At 43.2% G+C, this 16720-nt stretch overlaps 1 protein-coding gene and 1 pseudogene across 3 annotated transcripts in view; both read left to right on the top strand.

Moving 5' to 3' along the window:
- Positions 1–16720, top strand: part of ACTN1 (actinin alpha 1) — a 140903-nt gene that overhangs the window by 100783 nt on the left and 23400 nt on the right. For all 3 annotated transcript variants that reach the window (XM_069092009.1, XM_069092008.1, XM_069092007.1), the window contains exons 8-11: positions 867–952; positions 11577–11669; positions 12511–12741; positions 15967–16114. In XM_069092009.1, the coding sequence (XP_068948110.1) occupies positions 867–952; positions 11577–11669; positions 12511–12741; positions 15967–16114 (558 nt within the window). The remainder of the gene's footprint in view (positions 1–866; positions 953–11576; positions 11670–12510; positions 12742–15966; positions 16115–16720) is intronic.
- LOC138164313 (large ribosomal subunit protein uL3-like) lies at positions 5800–7071 on the top strand (annotated as a pseudogene).

Here is a 16720-nt window from a genome sequence, read left to right on the forward strand (position 1 = left end):
GGACTGCAGGATAAAATTATCAAATCGGTAAACCGAAGGAGGAAATGATATAAAGGTACACGTAGAGAGGTTGGCTTTGACAAGGAGAAATATCCCTTCTTAAAGACTAGAGCAGAGTTAGGGAGCCTGTAGCCTCGAGGCCACAAGTGGCCTTCTAGGTCTTTGAGTATGGCCTTTTGACTCAGTCCAAGTTTTACAGAACAAATCCTTTTATTAAGGGGATTTGTTTTGTGAAGTTTGGATTCAGTCAAAGGGCTGCACTCGAGGACCTAGAGGGTCACTTGTGGCCTCAAGGCTGCAGGTCCCCCCCCCCCCCCCGGATTAGAGGAGAGAAAGGGGGAGGGTAATGAGGAGACCTAGTCCTTCTCATTCCTAGGATATGAAGTTCTTTATCAGTTTTGATCAGGTCTTGAATGACCTTGGATGACCAGATGCTTTAGTGGGGAGGAGGACTTCTTTATAGCTGGCTCTGTTAACGTCATCATTAGATTAGAGTATGTGAGGTTTCCCCTTCTGGGTTGACATTTAGTTTTATATATTCCTGGGGCTAGGTTTGAAAAAGCCACAAACACAAGACTTCTCCTGGCCAAAATATTTTACTGTGGTCTGGGTTTGCTACTAGAAACCCTTTGCATCACAGTTTTCAGGTGAGGGCCTCAGACTTTCATGCATGGTCCTGAACTCATTCATAGTGTTATCCAGTAAGATGGGGCAGAGGCCAGAAATGGCAGATGTTTTGGTTCCCCAAGACTCTCACCTCTTTTTCCTAATATCCTGAGTAGGTGCCACGTTGTCCCCTGCCCTCAGTTCTCTCTTAACCCAGTTTACCAGTTGATTCTTTCCTAACTCTAGGTTTTTCTCCACAGACATTGTTGGAACTGCCCGCCCTGATGAAAAGGCCATCATGACCTATGTTTCTAGTTTCTACCATGCCTTCTCAGGAGCCCAAAAGGTATCATGGGGTACCTAGACCTTCCTGTATACAATATACTTAGTCCTCCCACTAATAAATACCTAGACTATTTTTTCCTCTCCCCTATTCTGATCCCCCTCCCTTTCTTTCTCAACCCCCACTTGTAGGTACAGGTATCTGTGGTTTGGTTCCCAGTAGAATTAAGGACTGGTTCAAATAGGTATACTGTTGCTTGGCTCTATTCCTGCTAACTCTTCCCTTAACCCCCTCCCCCTTCCTTCCTTCTCCAGTGTCTGAAAGCTGTGGGGCAAGTGCCTCTTCTTAATCAGGTGCAAACGGCTTGAAGCTTTGTCATCACTAGCTTTGGCCACCGATAAAAAGAATAGGTTCTTCTTGGGACTCATCCATTCAGGTGCAGTGCTTCAGTGTGGACCATAGCGTTTTTCCACTGGGTTGGCAGGTCTTCTGAGTGGGTCCAAGTTTTTTGTTGGCAGGGAACTTAACACCAGTCTCAGCAACTGGAGTTTTTAGGAGAAACCCTGCAACCATAATCTTTAATCTCTCCTCCATGCTGCTAAGGAACCCTAAATATTATGACTCTGGACCTCATGATAAGAGGTTGTCCTACTTATTAACCATTGTGTTGACTTACTACTGTCCCACAAACAACCCTCAGAATGTGAACTCTGAGCTCTTGGCCCCTGACTGCATGCCTCTACCCCAAGGCCAAGGTCTTGACCTGTAATTGGTGTCTGATAATGTTGGGGGATGAGTCTAGATCCCACAACCCTGTGGTAAGCTTTGCTTTGAGCCACCCAGGGAGGTAACCCATAAACCTCCAGCCCCTCCCTGGGGCCTAGCAGGTGTAGGAACTGAACAAGAGATTGTCTCCAGCTCCACTGAGGTGGAAGCAGGAGCATGTGATCTTGTTGGAGAAATGTTCATGGCAAAGAAAGGAACCCAGCATGACCTTGGCATTCCCTGACCCCAGGATGAGAAATCCCTATGGAGGTAGGAATGCTGCTTTGGCCCATGGGGCTAACTCACTGATCATGTCCTCATCTGGATTCCCTGCTCTCCGCATGGAAATGGATGTGTCTTGTCTTGATATGCATGATAGGAAGTTTCTTCCCTTTCCCATGACTGCGCTCTTCCCTCTTTTTGGCTCTTTCTCGGTCTGTTTTTCTATTGTGTCTGCTCTGTCCCTGCAGTCTCTCTCTTTCCTCCTCCCTCCCTCTCTCCTTCCCTTCCCTTTCACCTCTCCCTCTCTCTCCTCTCTCTCTCCTTTCTCTCTTTCCCCACAACTGTTTTATTTTATTCTGTGTGCTGCTGCTTCTTACTTTATCCTTTCAACCTCTTTTCCTTCTTTGCGCAGATGTTGTAGGCACGCTAAGGCCGGATGAGAAGGCCATTTTGACCTATGTTTCATGTTACTGCCACGCCTTCTCAGGTGCGCAGAAGGTGAGATATAATTCCTCCCCAGCCCATCCCTCTCACACTTCCCTCTGTCACTTTTCTGTTTCTTCTGACTTTTTCCATCACTTCCATAGGCTCTGCCTTAAGTGGGAGCTCAGAGAGAATGGCCAAACTCCCGCTTTCCTTTTATCCCTAGGCGTTAATCTCAGGACCCTTTTATGTGCCCATCCAGTGGACTTTTCAAAGTGGGATGGGGGGTTTATAGAAGCCTTTAGCTTGAAAACATTAGGAATTGATAGTGAGGGTCTGAACAGATCACTAATGTATCTGTTTTCCCCTAGCTCTTAACTTCTTATTACTCCATGGGGGATGCAAGCTCTTTTTTTAGGACGGAAGGGAAGAAGTGAGTCAAAGCCAGCCCATTCCCTCTCCCCCCAGGAGAGCCTTTGCTGTCTGCCAGCTCTACCCATCCTGTTCCCCTGTCCCTTCATATAATCCTGTTCCCTTTCCAGTATAGGATGGAATGTTTGCTCATTCCTAGCCTTGAAGCACTTCCTATGTGGGAAGAAGCTCCCCTAAGAAAGGGAAACATATACTATCCCTTTGCCCTACCATAGTCATTTGTAGCCCAGAAAACTTTTTCCCTAGATAGGGGCATTCTTTTCAGGCCTTTGTCTGCTCTCCTTTTCTTCCCCAGGTTTTGAACTTAAGGTTTGAGGAAATTATGGCCCAGATCTATTCTTAGCATGGTTCTCTGCCCAATACAATTTCAGTTTACTCCGTGGATGGGCCTCCTTGGCCCTCTTCATGGTCACCCATGGGAGGGCAGCTCAGACTCAAAAAGATTTCTCTTATTGGCTGCCTCTGTACATTTCCTTTCCAGTTTTTCCATTTAACTTTTTTGTCTCATTCCTGCTTCCTGTTTCTCCTCATCCCTTGTCTGCTTCTTTTGAAATTCCCCCATCCTATTCAGACTATTTCCCTTACACAGTGTGCCATTTTTACCATCCCCTTTCTCCTATTTTTTTTTTTTTAGGCCAGGAGATCCTTGCTAGGTACTCACCTCCATGCTCAGGAACAGGAGCTCCTTGGAGTTTCCTGCCTCCAGTGCTGGGTTTTTTGGTGGGCTGAGCTCACTACATATTACTGCTTACTCCCTTCTTCCTTCTTTTTCTCTTTGTCTTTTTCTTCTTTGCATCCATTCTTCTTTTGTCCCTCTCATGCTTTCTCTCTCACTTGGGCTACCATTGTTAGTCATACCTGCCTGCCTTTCTGTCTCTAAAGCATTTGCTGTGTGATAGCCAATGGCAGTGCACGGAAGAGAAGTATTGGGGGTTTTTTTTATGTGGCAGCCTGATTGTGATATTCTCCCTGCCTCCCACTCCTGCTGTAAACATTTCATGCTCCTTTGGTCCACATTCCTGGCACAAGAAGGTCACTGTGCAGGGCAAAGTTGGGGGGCACGGGGGTCTTCTCATATCCTGGGTCAGGAGTCCTTCCAAAGGTCAGTCTTCCAATGAGACTCTGGGAAGCCCAAGGAGAGAAGCCATCTTGGCACCTTCCCCTTTCCTTGCCTTTAATCTGCTTGTGCTGAGGGCTAAAGCCAAGCAAGCTAATGTCCTGGTTTTTCCCCTAAAGCTTGTCTGGCAGGGGATAGGTAGGGGAGGGAAAGGAGAGAAGTAGTGGAAGCCAAGGGTATTATTTCATGCCTCACTTAACGCTCCTGCACTACTCAGATCCTGACCCCTTGCTCAGAAATGTTATTTCTCTTTATTGTTTTACTTTCTTGGAGCTGAATTTCTGCTCAAGGTCACATGAGAACATACAGCTCAGCCTGACATTTGGATAGGTGGGGTTTTTTTCTCTGCAGGTGGGGCCGTGCTCTCACAGAAGCCGATTTGCTTTTATCCAGTCTATGCTTTTGTTCTCCTTGGCTCTTGCCTATCTTACACCTTCCTTCCCTCCTCCCCACCCCCTTAGCTCATTGGTGATTTGGCATGACACATGTGTGCATGGGCTTGAGGAATGAATGACTGCTAGAGATGGGGGATGAGTTCAGGAGTGACAGGAATTTTGTTTCATAGAATATTAGCTGTGTTTGTTAGTGGTCATCCTGGAGGATTTGAGGTTTAGATTTTGTTGCTTTGTGAATTTCTTGATCGTTGGGCCTGGAAGATATTGCCTTGGAGTTATAAGTAGCTGTTTTCTGCCTCCCTTCCAAGAGGTGGAGGTAATGTGGTCAAAGAAAAACAGCCACAACTTAGGGAATAGCCTGGGTAAAGACATGGAGAGGAAATGGAATATTGCTTATGAGAAACTGAAATCAGACCAGCCTCACCAGGCTCTGCAGGGCATGAAGGGCAGTGATGTCTAATAAGCCAGGAAGTGTACATTAGAGCCAGGTTGTAAAGGGCAAACAAAAAACAACAATGACGATTGCTAATGTTTTATATAGTACTTAAATGCTTTATAATTCTTTTCTCATTTGATTCTTATAACAACCCTGGCTAGTAGGTGATAATATTATCCTCATTGTGCAGATGAGGAAACTGAGGCAAACAGTTTAAGTGACTTGCCCAGTGTCACCCAGGTAGGAAGTGTCGGAGGCTAGATTTGAACTCTAGTCTTTTAACTCCAGGAGCAATGTTCTATCCACTGAACCACCGAGAGTTTGTGTTTTATCCTAGAGGCAATAGGAAGCCCCTGCAGCTTTATGAGCAAGAGGAGTGACGTGGCCAGGCCTATATGTTTTAGAACTATCATTATGGTGCCTGTGTGAGGATAGAATGCAAGGGAGAGACTTGGCAAGAAAATCAACTGGGAGACTATTGTTATAGTGAGAGAAGATGAAAGCATAGACTAGGGTGCTGTTTGTGTGAGTGGAGAGATGTGTTAACATTTTTTCAAGATTGGCAACTGATTGAATATGGGGTGTGAGGAAGAGAGAAAAGAATCAGATATTACTCCAAGGTTGTGGACTGTTTCTAGAACAGAAATGGGGAAGTTAGAAAGAGGAGTGAGTTGGGTAGGGAGATGAGCTCTGTTTTGAGCATATTGAGTTTGAGATTCTTATGAGATATCCAGTTAGAAATGTCCAACAGGCAGTTGAGGATGTAAGTCTGGAGCTCAGGAGAGGGACTAGGGCTGGACATATTGCTTCAGGAGTCATTTGCATAGACGTATTTGATCCTATTGGAGCGGGTGAGAGAGTATATAGAATGAGGAAAGAAGAGAGTTAATGACAGAGCCTTGTGGTAACCCTGCTTAAGAGGATACTCTGTGGATGATTATCCAGCAAAGAAGACTTAAGAGAAGTGATCAGATAGGTGAGAATCAAGAGTGAGGAATGTTAGGAGAAACCCAGAAAGGACAAAGTTATCAGGTTAAGAGGGTGACCAGTGGCGTCAGATTTCACAGAGGTCAAGAAGAATCATTACTGTCTTCCAACCCGCCTCGGTGGCAGGCACAGGTGCAACAGTGGCAGCATGTCCCACAGGAAGTTCTCGGCTCCCAGGCACGGGTCTCTGGGCTTCCTGCCTCGAAAGTGAAGCAGCAGGCACCGAGGAAAGGTGAAGAGCTTCCCCAAAGATGACCCCACCAAACCCATCCACCTGACAGTCTTCCTGGGCTATAAGGCCACCATGACCCACATGGTGCGGGAGGTGGACAGGCCTGGCTGGAAGGTCAACAAGAAGGAAGTCATTGAGGCCGTCACCATCGTGGAGATGCCCCCCATGGTCATTGTAGGCATCATGGGGCCTGCGCAGCTTCAAAACCATCTTTGCTGAGCACATCAGTGATGAGTGTAAGAGGCGGTTCTATAAGAACTGGCATAAGTCCAAGAAGAAGGCCTTCACCAAGTACTGCAAGAAGTGGCAGGACGATGATGGCAAAAAGCAGCTGGAGAAAGACTTCAGCAGCATGAAGAAGTACTGCCAGGTGATCCGCGTCATTGCCCACACCCAGATGCGCCTGCTTCCTCTGAGGCAGAAGAAGTCCCACCTGATGGAGATCCAGGTGAATGGCGGCAATGTGGCTGAGAAGCTGGACTGGGCCCGGGAGAAGCTGGAACAGCAGGTGCCCGTGTCCACCGTGTTTGGGCAGGACGAGATGATTGACGTCATTGGAGTAACCAAGGGGAAGGGCTACAAAGGTGTCACCAGCCGCTGGCACACAAAGAAACTGCCCCGAAAAACCCACCGAGGCCTGCGTAAGGTGGCGTGCATTGGAGCTAGGCATCCTGCCCGCGTGGCCTTCTCTGTGGCTCGAGCTGGTCAGAAGGGCTACCATCATCGCACCGAGATCAACAAGAAGATCTACAAGATTGGCCAGGGCTACCAGATCAAGGATGGCAAGCTGATCAAAAACAACGCGTCCACCAATTATGATCTGTCTGGCAAGAGCATTAACCCTCTGGGAGGCTTTGTCCACTACGGTGAGCTGACCAATGACTTTATCGTGCTGAAAGGCTGTGGCGTTGGGACCAAGAAGCGTGTCCTCACCCTACGGAAGTCTCTGCTGGTACTGACCAAACGTCATGCCCTGGAGAAGATCGACCTGAAGTTCATCGACACCACCTCCAAATTTGGTCACGGTCGCTTCCAGACCGTGGAGGAGAAGAAAGCTTTCATGGGACCACTGAAAAAAGACTGTGTCGCGAAAGAAGAAGCTGTCTAGTTTTTGCAGATCAATGTGGAGCTGGTGCATTTACAATAAATTTTTCAAAATTAAAAAAAAAAGAATCATTACTGATTCTTGGATTTGGCTATTGGATTTGACAGTTAAGAAAACATTGACCTTAGGATCCAGATGAGATCATCTCCATATTTATGTGGATCTTGCATGGACCAAGGGATGAGTGACTAATTCAAAATCGTGTTTAAAAGAAATGTTAAGGTTATGTTATTTGCTGTCTCTCCTTGAGGATTTGCATTTGTTAGTGTCTCCTCTTTGGTTATCTGCCACCAGGTGAATTAATAATAATTACTAGAGTCTTAGTGGTTTATACAGTGCTCTTATCTTGGGAGATGGGACTGGACTGCTAAAAACTCCTAGAAAAAAAGAGCATACAAATGTAAACTACAAAACAATTGATTTACAGTATTATAATAAACCTCAAAAGTAGTGTTGGAGAATTGATCATACGTGACCAATCTGTTGCTTGGCTTTCTTTGACTATACTTAGAAGGGGGAGGAAATGGAATCATAGACACTAACCCCCACCAATGCAGTATTTTAAAAAGAAAACAATAAATTCTTAAGATAGATAATTCATTTCACAAAGAAAACCAAAATAGAAAGTAAAGGAATAGAAAGCAAAAATTTGAGATGTTGAAGTTGACTGTACACTTAACAAAAATTTCACTCAGATACTCATTTATGTATAGAGGCAAGATGATGTTAGATAGAACATTGGGTTGGGATTCAGAAGACCTTTTCCCTACTTGGACTCATTCACACAATCTGGTCTTCTCAGCTAGTACATTGTCCAAGTTCCTTTGATAATTTCTTATTCTTGTTGCCTTATCTCTTACTACTTTGCAAAGTTTTTGAATATACCTGTTCTCATAAGATCAAGAGTTGGAAGGGACCTAAGACCATGTTCCTCATGGATTTAGAGCTGGAAGGGACCTTAGAGTTCTAGTTCAACCCCCTCATTTTACAGATGGGGAAACTGAGGCTCACAGTTTTTCCCTGGGTCACATAGCTGGTAAGTATCTGAGGCAGGATCTGAACCCAGGTTTTCCCTTGATTCCAAGTCTAGTGCTCAATGCACGACACCATACGGGTTTTATGTCTTGGGGTTCTCTTAACCAATTGTATTCGTTTTCTTTGCCTGTATCTCCAGCCTCGGTTACTGGATTGGGGACTTTGTGTTCTGACACCTCTCACTCTTGGATGGGATGGCTAGGCCTTGGCTGCATCCCTGCTGTCATTTGGATGCTGCTTTTATTGCCCTGCTGGGGAAACTGAGGCCTAGAGAGATGAAATTCATTGTCCAAAGTCACCTAGCTAGCTGGTGAAATGGAAAACTTATTAGATTTGGAGTGAGAGGACCTGGGTTCAAATCCTAGTTCTGCTCCGTATTACTTGTATTAAGTAAATTACTTCATCTCTTTGGGATCCAGTGCCACCTGAACGGCAGCATAGTATAATTTCCTTAGCCATAAAATGAAAGGCTAGATTTGAACTCGGGTCTTGCTAACTCCAGGGACAGTGTTCTATCCACTGCACTTCCAGCTCTAAATCTATGATACTATGACCCTAGCACCTCTAACCCTAAAGCTAGCTTTCCTCCTCTTCTTTCCTTCCTTCCTTCCTTCCTTCTTCCCTTTCTCCCTCCCATCCTTTTTTCATAATACTGTTTACTTCTTTCTGCAAACCAGGAAAAACCCCACTCATAAAGCAAAACCTCCATCCCCTCTATGGTTTCCCTTTGTGGAATAATCATTCCCTTTGACATTCTCTCCAGAACAAATGTCTGCTTTCTGGGACCCCTCTAGCCATGTGCTCCCCCAAGCTGTTCAATCTTCCCTCTGGGCTCAAAAGTAGCTCTTTCTCTTAAAGAATTAACCATTTCTCTTCTCAGAGGTCCTTATATTGATAAAGATAATGGCTTCCATTTAAAGTCCACAGAGTGCTTTCCTTACAACAGTCATTTAGGTAGGTAGGTATACTGAAAGTACTTGTCGCCATTTTACTGAAAAGGAAACTGAGTCACAGAGAAATTAAGCGACCTGTTTGGCATCATATAGCTAGTGAGCATCAGAACTAGGACCTGGGGGATTCTCCTCTAAACCCCTAAGCCTCTGGACCATCAGAGTGTAACCTAGTTTAGAGGATTTGGTTTAAATCTAGATCAACCACTTTGTGAGACCTTAAGAAAGTATATATGTTTCTGAACTTTTATATGTAAAAGGAGCAGGTTAAATCATACTGGATCCTTTCTTGTTTGAAATCCTGTGAAATCTTCTTTCCTTTAATTATATCTTGCCAATTCTCCATGTGGGAGGTCACTGGAACTGATTCCAATTCATCTTCCCAGACAGAAGCACACTGAATACCTTCGCACTTCTATTAAAAAAAATAGTAATATGAGTTGTTTTTCTATCACTTTCATTTTATTTATTTATTCATTTATTTATTTATTATATCCCTCCCCTCTCCATCAAGTCATTCTTTATAATAGAGAATTAGAGAGAAAGCAGTTAAGCCAAACCAACCAATACCAGCATATCTACTATTATACATAATATTTTATATTCGCAGTCCTCCACTTTTACACAGGAGGGAAGTTTAGCTCTTTTAAAAGGACCAAACTCATTTTAATTGTAGGTAAAAATATGTTAAGGCATATTTTAACCCAAACAGCAAAAAAAAGTTAATCACACAGATTCCTTTATAGACTATGTCCCTAACTTTTAAAAGTAGAGACATGAAAGACATTTTCATTTGGTACCATTGCTACATAATTCTGGGTTGGAAGTTTGCCCAAAGGTGATACTTTTCATGTTCTTTTGGGTTGAATAGGGTTGGATTGGTTCATCTCCCCTTTCCCAGCCCTGTCTCTATACATTTTAACCAAAGCAGGATGCGGTGAGGAGAAAAGGAAGAGATCCTAAAGGATTCAGTTTTTAATTCTGATTTTACTTATTTAAGTACGAATATGCCAAGTTAGTTTACTGAAATGGACATCAGGAGCCAGATTGTCATTTAATAATACAGAGTTGGACTGACTTTCCCAAAGTGGGGATAATTCAGTTCTATGCTGAGACCTTAAAGGCTTCCCTCATCCATTATTACTTAACTCTTTTATCAGAGTCATATTTTCTGCCTGATGAGACCAGGCTGAAAATAAAAGTACCAAAGTTTTTAGAGCTAGATGGGATTTTGGAGATCATTTAGTTCAGCCTTATTTTACAGAAGGGCCTAGAGAGGGGCATTATTGATCTATGCAGGGTCATAGATAGTATATCAGTCCTAACACCCAAACTTAGGTCTTTAACTCCAAATTCAGTATTATTTCCCCCATTCTTTGCCCTTTCTGGGAAATTAGTATTAACTGGGACTCATCCACTCTTATGTTCCCTCCAGCCTTATGCTAAACATTAAGATTTTGAAAATAGAACTGAAAATCTGACATTAGCTCTTTACCGCCCTTATTCCCCTCAAGTTCCTTTCTCTTCCCTTTCCATTTTTTCTCCCTACTCTTCCTTTCTCTCTCTCCCTTCAACAGCTCTTCCTTTCTCTCTCTCCCTTTATCTTCCTGTTCCTTCTTCCTTTCTTTCCCTTCCTGTTTCTTTCTTTCTTCATTCTTCTGTCTTCCCCTTTCTCTCTCTTCTTTCCTCTTTTCTCTCCCCCTTCTTCCTTTTTCTCTCCCTCTTCTCTCATGCCACCATCTCACCCTCTTCCACTTACTTCCTATATATACAAGTAATTCATTCCTCTTAAGAGCTCTGTAACTGAAAAGACTGGTCCCCTTCCTCTGTCCAGTATTACAAATGAACCAAAAGATTGTTAGGTAGCTATCTTAGTTAAAATGCTTTTCAAGGAAGGAGATTTTTACAGCCTCCCTTGATAATATTATATAATCTACCCTTAGGAAGTTCTTCCTTCTCCTAAATCTCTCCTATTGCAGTTGAAGCCCATTTGGTTTTGTTCAGGCATAGTGAATAGACTGTTTGGTCACTACCCTTTGTTTAATAAACCTGTGTATACTTTGGGAGCTGATATGCAATTTTACTTTAGGCATTTTCCTCTTAGGCTTTCTAATCAGTTCTCATTTAGCCACATATAAATTATCCACTTGGTTTATCTGGTGGCAGATGTTTTATCCCTGACTTTCTTCCTCTCTCCTTCCCTAGAACATGCTCCTGGGCCACCCACCCTTCAACCATATGCTATGGAAAACATTCATATTTATATTAATCAAAGCAGAGGGAAGTTAGAAATCAAATTAGAATGAGGCAGGTGATTAATGCTCTTGGTTTGCATCTCTGTTTAGCACCAAAGAGAAGCTGAACCTGATCCATTCAGGTCCTACAGAGTCAACAGTAATGAATGGGTAAAGAAGGAACAGCAAGATACTTTGACTATCTCTGTATGGACTGGTGACGGTGACCTTTCTGGGGTTGGGTATGAGATAAAGATGGCCCTGGAGCAGATAGCACACTATCTAGCCTCCCATGATTGTTCTGGGACAAGTGTACAAATGATTTTTCTTTCTCTCTCACTATTCTGTTGCAAGGCGGAGACAGCGGCTAATCGGATCTGCAAGGTGCTGGCCGTCAACCAAGAGAATGAGCAGCTGATGGAGGACTATGAGAAGCTGGCCAGTGATGTAGGTACCTGCCTGGGGCGCGTGCCCAGGCATTTTCCTGATCGTGATGGGGAGAGGATGCTTGTCCTTCATTGATTTAGCACGAGAAGAAAAGTTGTTCTGTCATTGTCCAGCCGCATTTTGTGGAAATAGGGTACATCCGGATGCTATGTGTGCTCACTTGTCACACCAAAGTTTGCTAAGAGTTACATGCAACAACTTTACATTTTGTGCAAAAGTTATACAATACAGCTCTGGCTCTTGACTATATGACCCTGAGCAAGTCATTTTATCTCTGTGGACCTTGGTTTCCTCTTCTATAAAATGAAGGGACTAGATTAACTACTCTTTAAATCCCATCCAGAATCAGCGATTCTGTTTGTGTTTACATGTACATGCGAGCACACACATAAACAGAATCATATTTACTATAAACAAGGAAAAAGCTGTTGGAATGTGTTGGGTATAATTTGGAATTGCCCTGGTGGTGAGTTCCGATTAATTTAAATAACAGGCGTGGGAATGCTGGGGAAATTGGATTCACAAAGGATCAGTCACATCAGACCCCAGATCTATTCCTGGAAGAGACCTCAGAGACCATCTAGTCCTACTTCCTTTTACAGATGAGGAAACTGAGGCCCAGAGAGGCTTGCTCAAGGTCACATAGGTAATTTTAGAGATGGAATTTCAGCCTAGGTCTTCTAATTTCTGAACTGCTCCTATTTCTGTTATACTAAGCTACCTTTTAGTTTTAGAATTTAGATTGTGAGGCTTAGGCGGCATCAAAGGGATAGGATGCCAATTCCTAACTTGTCTCCCTACAACTTATTGTCTCTGATGCTTTACTCTCTTCCTATCATAGCTACTGGAGTGGATCCGCCGCACTGTCCCATGGTTGGAGAACCGAACCCCTGAGAACACCATGCAGGCCATGCAGCAGAAACTGGAGGATTTCCGAGACTACCGTCGCCTGCACAAGCCCCCTAAGGTCCAGGAAAAGTGCCAGCTGGAGATCAACTTTAACACATTGCAGACCAAACTCCGACTCAGCAACAGGCCTGCTTTTATGCCCTCTGAGGGGAAGATGGTCTCGGTGAGTTACAGGCGGACAGAGACGGGCTAAGTGCTATTCACTCGGTAGTAGGACTTGCTGTCTTACTTGTCTCTCAGAACATACGTAGATGTTCTGGGCCCAAGCGAAACTTTATTATTATTATTTTTTAAAAATCTATTGATACTTGTTTCTACATCAACCTAATTTCAAAGTTCACCCCTCCTTAGAGAACTATCCTTTAATAAAAAATAAAGAGGGAGGGAGAAAAAAATCAGCAAAACTAACCCATACGTTAATAGAGTCTGATAGTACATGCATGGACCATATCCATAGTGCCCTACCACTGCAAAGAAGGGAGGGAGATCAAGCAAAATGTTATTTAAAGTTTTTTTTCTTAAAGTTTGAACTTAATCATTCTCAAAAAGAACATTTCCCTCTACCTAGCAGAACACAAGAAGACAATTGTATACAACATCATAAATCTCCATCTCTTACAACTTGCAAACAAGCTTTACTGAGGCTGATTGGCTGAGTGCTACTCCTGGATTTCAGGCCACTGTGGTTCTCTGTCATGATCCATAGTAGGCCCCTTTTTACCTGGTGATGAAGACCTTGATGCCTACCTATAGACAGTCTGTTTCTGGCTGCATTCCAAATCTCTACAGCAGATTTCCTTTTGTGACCTTTCCGGGGCCATCTCCAGTTATCCTGTCCTATACCTGACAACTGAACCCAGATGGCTCTGGAGAAGAAAGTGAGGCTGGTCATGGCATTACCTTCCTGATGTCATGGTCCTCTTCAAGAACAAAGGACAAATCACAATAAGGCAGTGGTGTCAAACTTAAATAGAAACAGAAGCCACTAAACCATACTTAAGAATCCCTGCAGGGTACATATTGACTTAGAAAACCACATTTGGATATTATCTATGTTTTATAGTGTTTTTATTTGGCAAGTTAAATATTTCTCAATTACATTTCAGGTCATACTGGAGAGTGTTGCAGTCAGTGTTTGACACTTCTTTTATTATTCATCTATTTATTTGTTTATTTATCTGTTTCTTAATTTATCTATTTATGGTTTCCAACATTACTTTTATATGATTTTTAATTCCAGATTTCCACCATCCTCCCCGCTTCCCAAGATGGCATGCAATCTGATATAGGTTACACATATATCACCATATTAAACATAGCTCTACAAGTCATGTTGTGAAAGAAGAGTCAAAACAAAAGGGAAAAACCACGAGAAAGAAAAATAAAAGAGAAAATAATATACTTCAGGGTCAGCTAGGTGGCATAGTGTATAGAGCACCGGCCCTGGAGTCAGGAGGACCTGAGTTCAAATGCAGACTCAGACACTTGACACACTTACTCGCTGTGTCACCTTGGGCAAGTCACTTAACCCTAATTGCCTTGCCTTCCCCCCTCCAAAAAGAGAAAAAGTAGTATACTTCAATCTGCATTCATTCTCCATAGTTCTTTCTCTGGATGAAGATAGCATTTTCCATGTTTGACACTTCTAATGTAAAGTACAGGAAACTACATATTGAGAGTAGACAAGAAACTTAACCAGGATGCAAGATAATCCTGTTTGTATTTATATATGAAAGGCTAGGATGGAATTATGTATCAAAGTTTGGAGTTGGGAAGTTGGAGTTAGGAGTTAGGAAGGCCCTAGCTTCAAGTCCTACCTACATATTGGCTGTGTGACTCTACACAAGTCACTTAACCTCTCATTGGCCCAAACAATCCTCTTAAGACTGTCCATTCCAAAGCAGGTTCTGATCTACATTGGGAAAGGAAGTTTTGTTTGGAATTTCCTATCCCAAGGAAATTATAGTTCCCCCTGCCCACTCCCCCAAAGAACAATTATAGGGGGAATTTCCTATCACAAAGAAATTATATTCCCTGCCTTCCCCCCAACAAGAAAGAATTAGTATAAGGAAAGGAAACATGTTGCACTTAGTATTGGCTTATTAAGCCTTTCTCTTGCTTCTTAATACTCAACTTAGAAGCATGGAGAGTAGCATCTGGGAGACAGGCATCTCTTTCTAATAAATGTTTTATACTTTTAAAATATTGCTGGAGACCTTCTGCCCACCCATAGGTACAGAGAAAGCAATGCTGATTAATCTGAGCATTTCAGAGAGCCTTGTATCATTTATGAGAATAGCTTTTAAAGAATATAATAGATTTAGGGAAAATGGAGTCAACTCTGAAAGTGATTGAGCAAAAGGTATTTAAGTCTCTGCCTTTGTGGTATTGTTGGGAGGAAATAACTTTGTAGCCCATAAAATACTGTATGTATGTGTTATGTAAGCATCTCTCACCCACATTAGCTTGAAGTTACTTGCATTTTTCATATATTTGTCTTGTTTGTCTGATAGAGTGTGTAACCTCCAAGGTCAGGATCTTCAGTGGACCCCTTCCTTATTATCTACTATAGTGCCTTGTATATAGTGGTTCCTAATTAATGATTGTCTGAGGTAAATATGGCCATTTTTACCCTGCAGGATCGTAAGGTGGTTGGGGGGAGCATGATGGCTGTGTTCAAGAATATGAAGGGTTGTCACATAGAGGAGGGATTACATTTTCCCTGTTTGGATTCAGAGGGCAGAACTGAGAATAACACTTGCAAGTTGAAAGGAGGCATATTTAGGGGTTTGTTTTTGAAGAGAAATCTTCCTGATAGTTATCCAAAATTTAGAATAGTCTGCTTCGGGAAATAGAGGGTTCCTCCATATAGAGGTCTAGAAGCAAAGGCTGACTGCTTATGAGGGAAGTTATTGAAGGGATTTTTATTCAGTGTTGCACTAGACAGCCTCTGAGGTCCCTTTCAGATCTGTGCTTCAATGACTGTCTGGATTCTGCTCATACTAAGGATTCAGCCATTAGTCAACACCCCCTTGACCCTAATTGCTGACAAGGCTTTTTCACTGTCTTCTACCAGGGCCAGAAGAATGCAGAAAAATCCCTTTCCAGTGGAGTGGCTTCAAAGAGAGAAACAGAGTTTTTTGTTTTATTTTTTGCTGTTGAAGCCATTGTAGCTTAGAGTGTGAGATCAGTTATGGAGCTGGGACTAGTTGGGGTGAGGAGGGTTAAGTGTGGTTGGAGAAGAATTCTTGTCCTGGACAAGGAGCAGCTGATGCCATGATGAACTGGTAACGTCCCAGAGCCCAGGTGGGGCTAGGAGCTGGGCTTTGCCATGATGAAGCGAGCCCCCAAAGATTCCCTTTTGACAATGTCTGTTCTGTCCCTCCAGGATATCAGTAATGCATGGGGTGGCCTGGAGCAGGCAGAGAAGGGTTATGAGGAATGGCAGTTGAATGAGATCCGGAGGCTAGAGCGACTGGACCACCTGGCTGAGAAGTTCCGGCAGAAGGCCTCTATCCATGAAGCCTGGACAGATGGTAAGGCCAAGCTCAGAGGGATTTTGACCTGCTTTTCATGATTTCTCCTAAGTAGGGGTCTTGGGAAGCTAAGGGATCCGAGTTTTCTTGCTTTCTTCCTAATATTTATCAACATAGGTCTTGGATTTCCATCTGTCAGTGACACTGGGAAATATTGCCATCCAGCCCATAATCCCCTCCAAATTGTCCCATGGCATTTAACCAGAATGAGACTCGTGACCCTCTTTGAGCTTTCTGGGTAAGAAGCCACATGCTAGACCAGGCAATAAGTGTTCCATGACTACTTATTTCATGGTTGATTAATGCAAAATTTGTCTCTTCCCTGAGAGGCACTGAGGCACAGAGATGGACACTAATTTTCCCCCTGGATGGTGCCCAAGATTCTTCATTTGAGTGTGGTATCAGGACTGGGAGAAGAGGTCAAGAGCTCCCAGAAAACTTAACAATTCAGACCCATCTCATAAGACCCACATATAAGAATTTTTGGAATTCTTAGTTCAGAGTGCCCCTCCATTTGATCTTCTTCTAACTGAGCTTTGTGGTAATATTTCCAGGTCTGCTTGCCTTCCTTTCCCCTAGTCCTTATGAGATTATATGGCCTTTTTA

This window comes from Petaurus breviceps, unplaced genomic scaffold (genome assembly GCF_028583685.1).
Source record: "Petaurus breviceps papuanus isolate PSGF00001 unplaced genomic scaffold, PetGlider_PUasm1.0 189, whole genome shotgun sequence".
Classification (NCBI taxonomy): domain Eukaryota; kingdom Metazoa; phylum Chordata; class Mammalia; order Diprotodontia; family Petauridae; genus Petaurus; species Petaurus breviceps.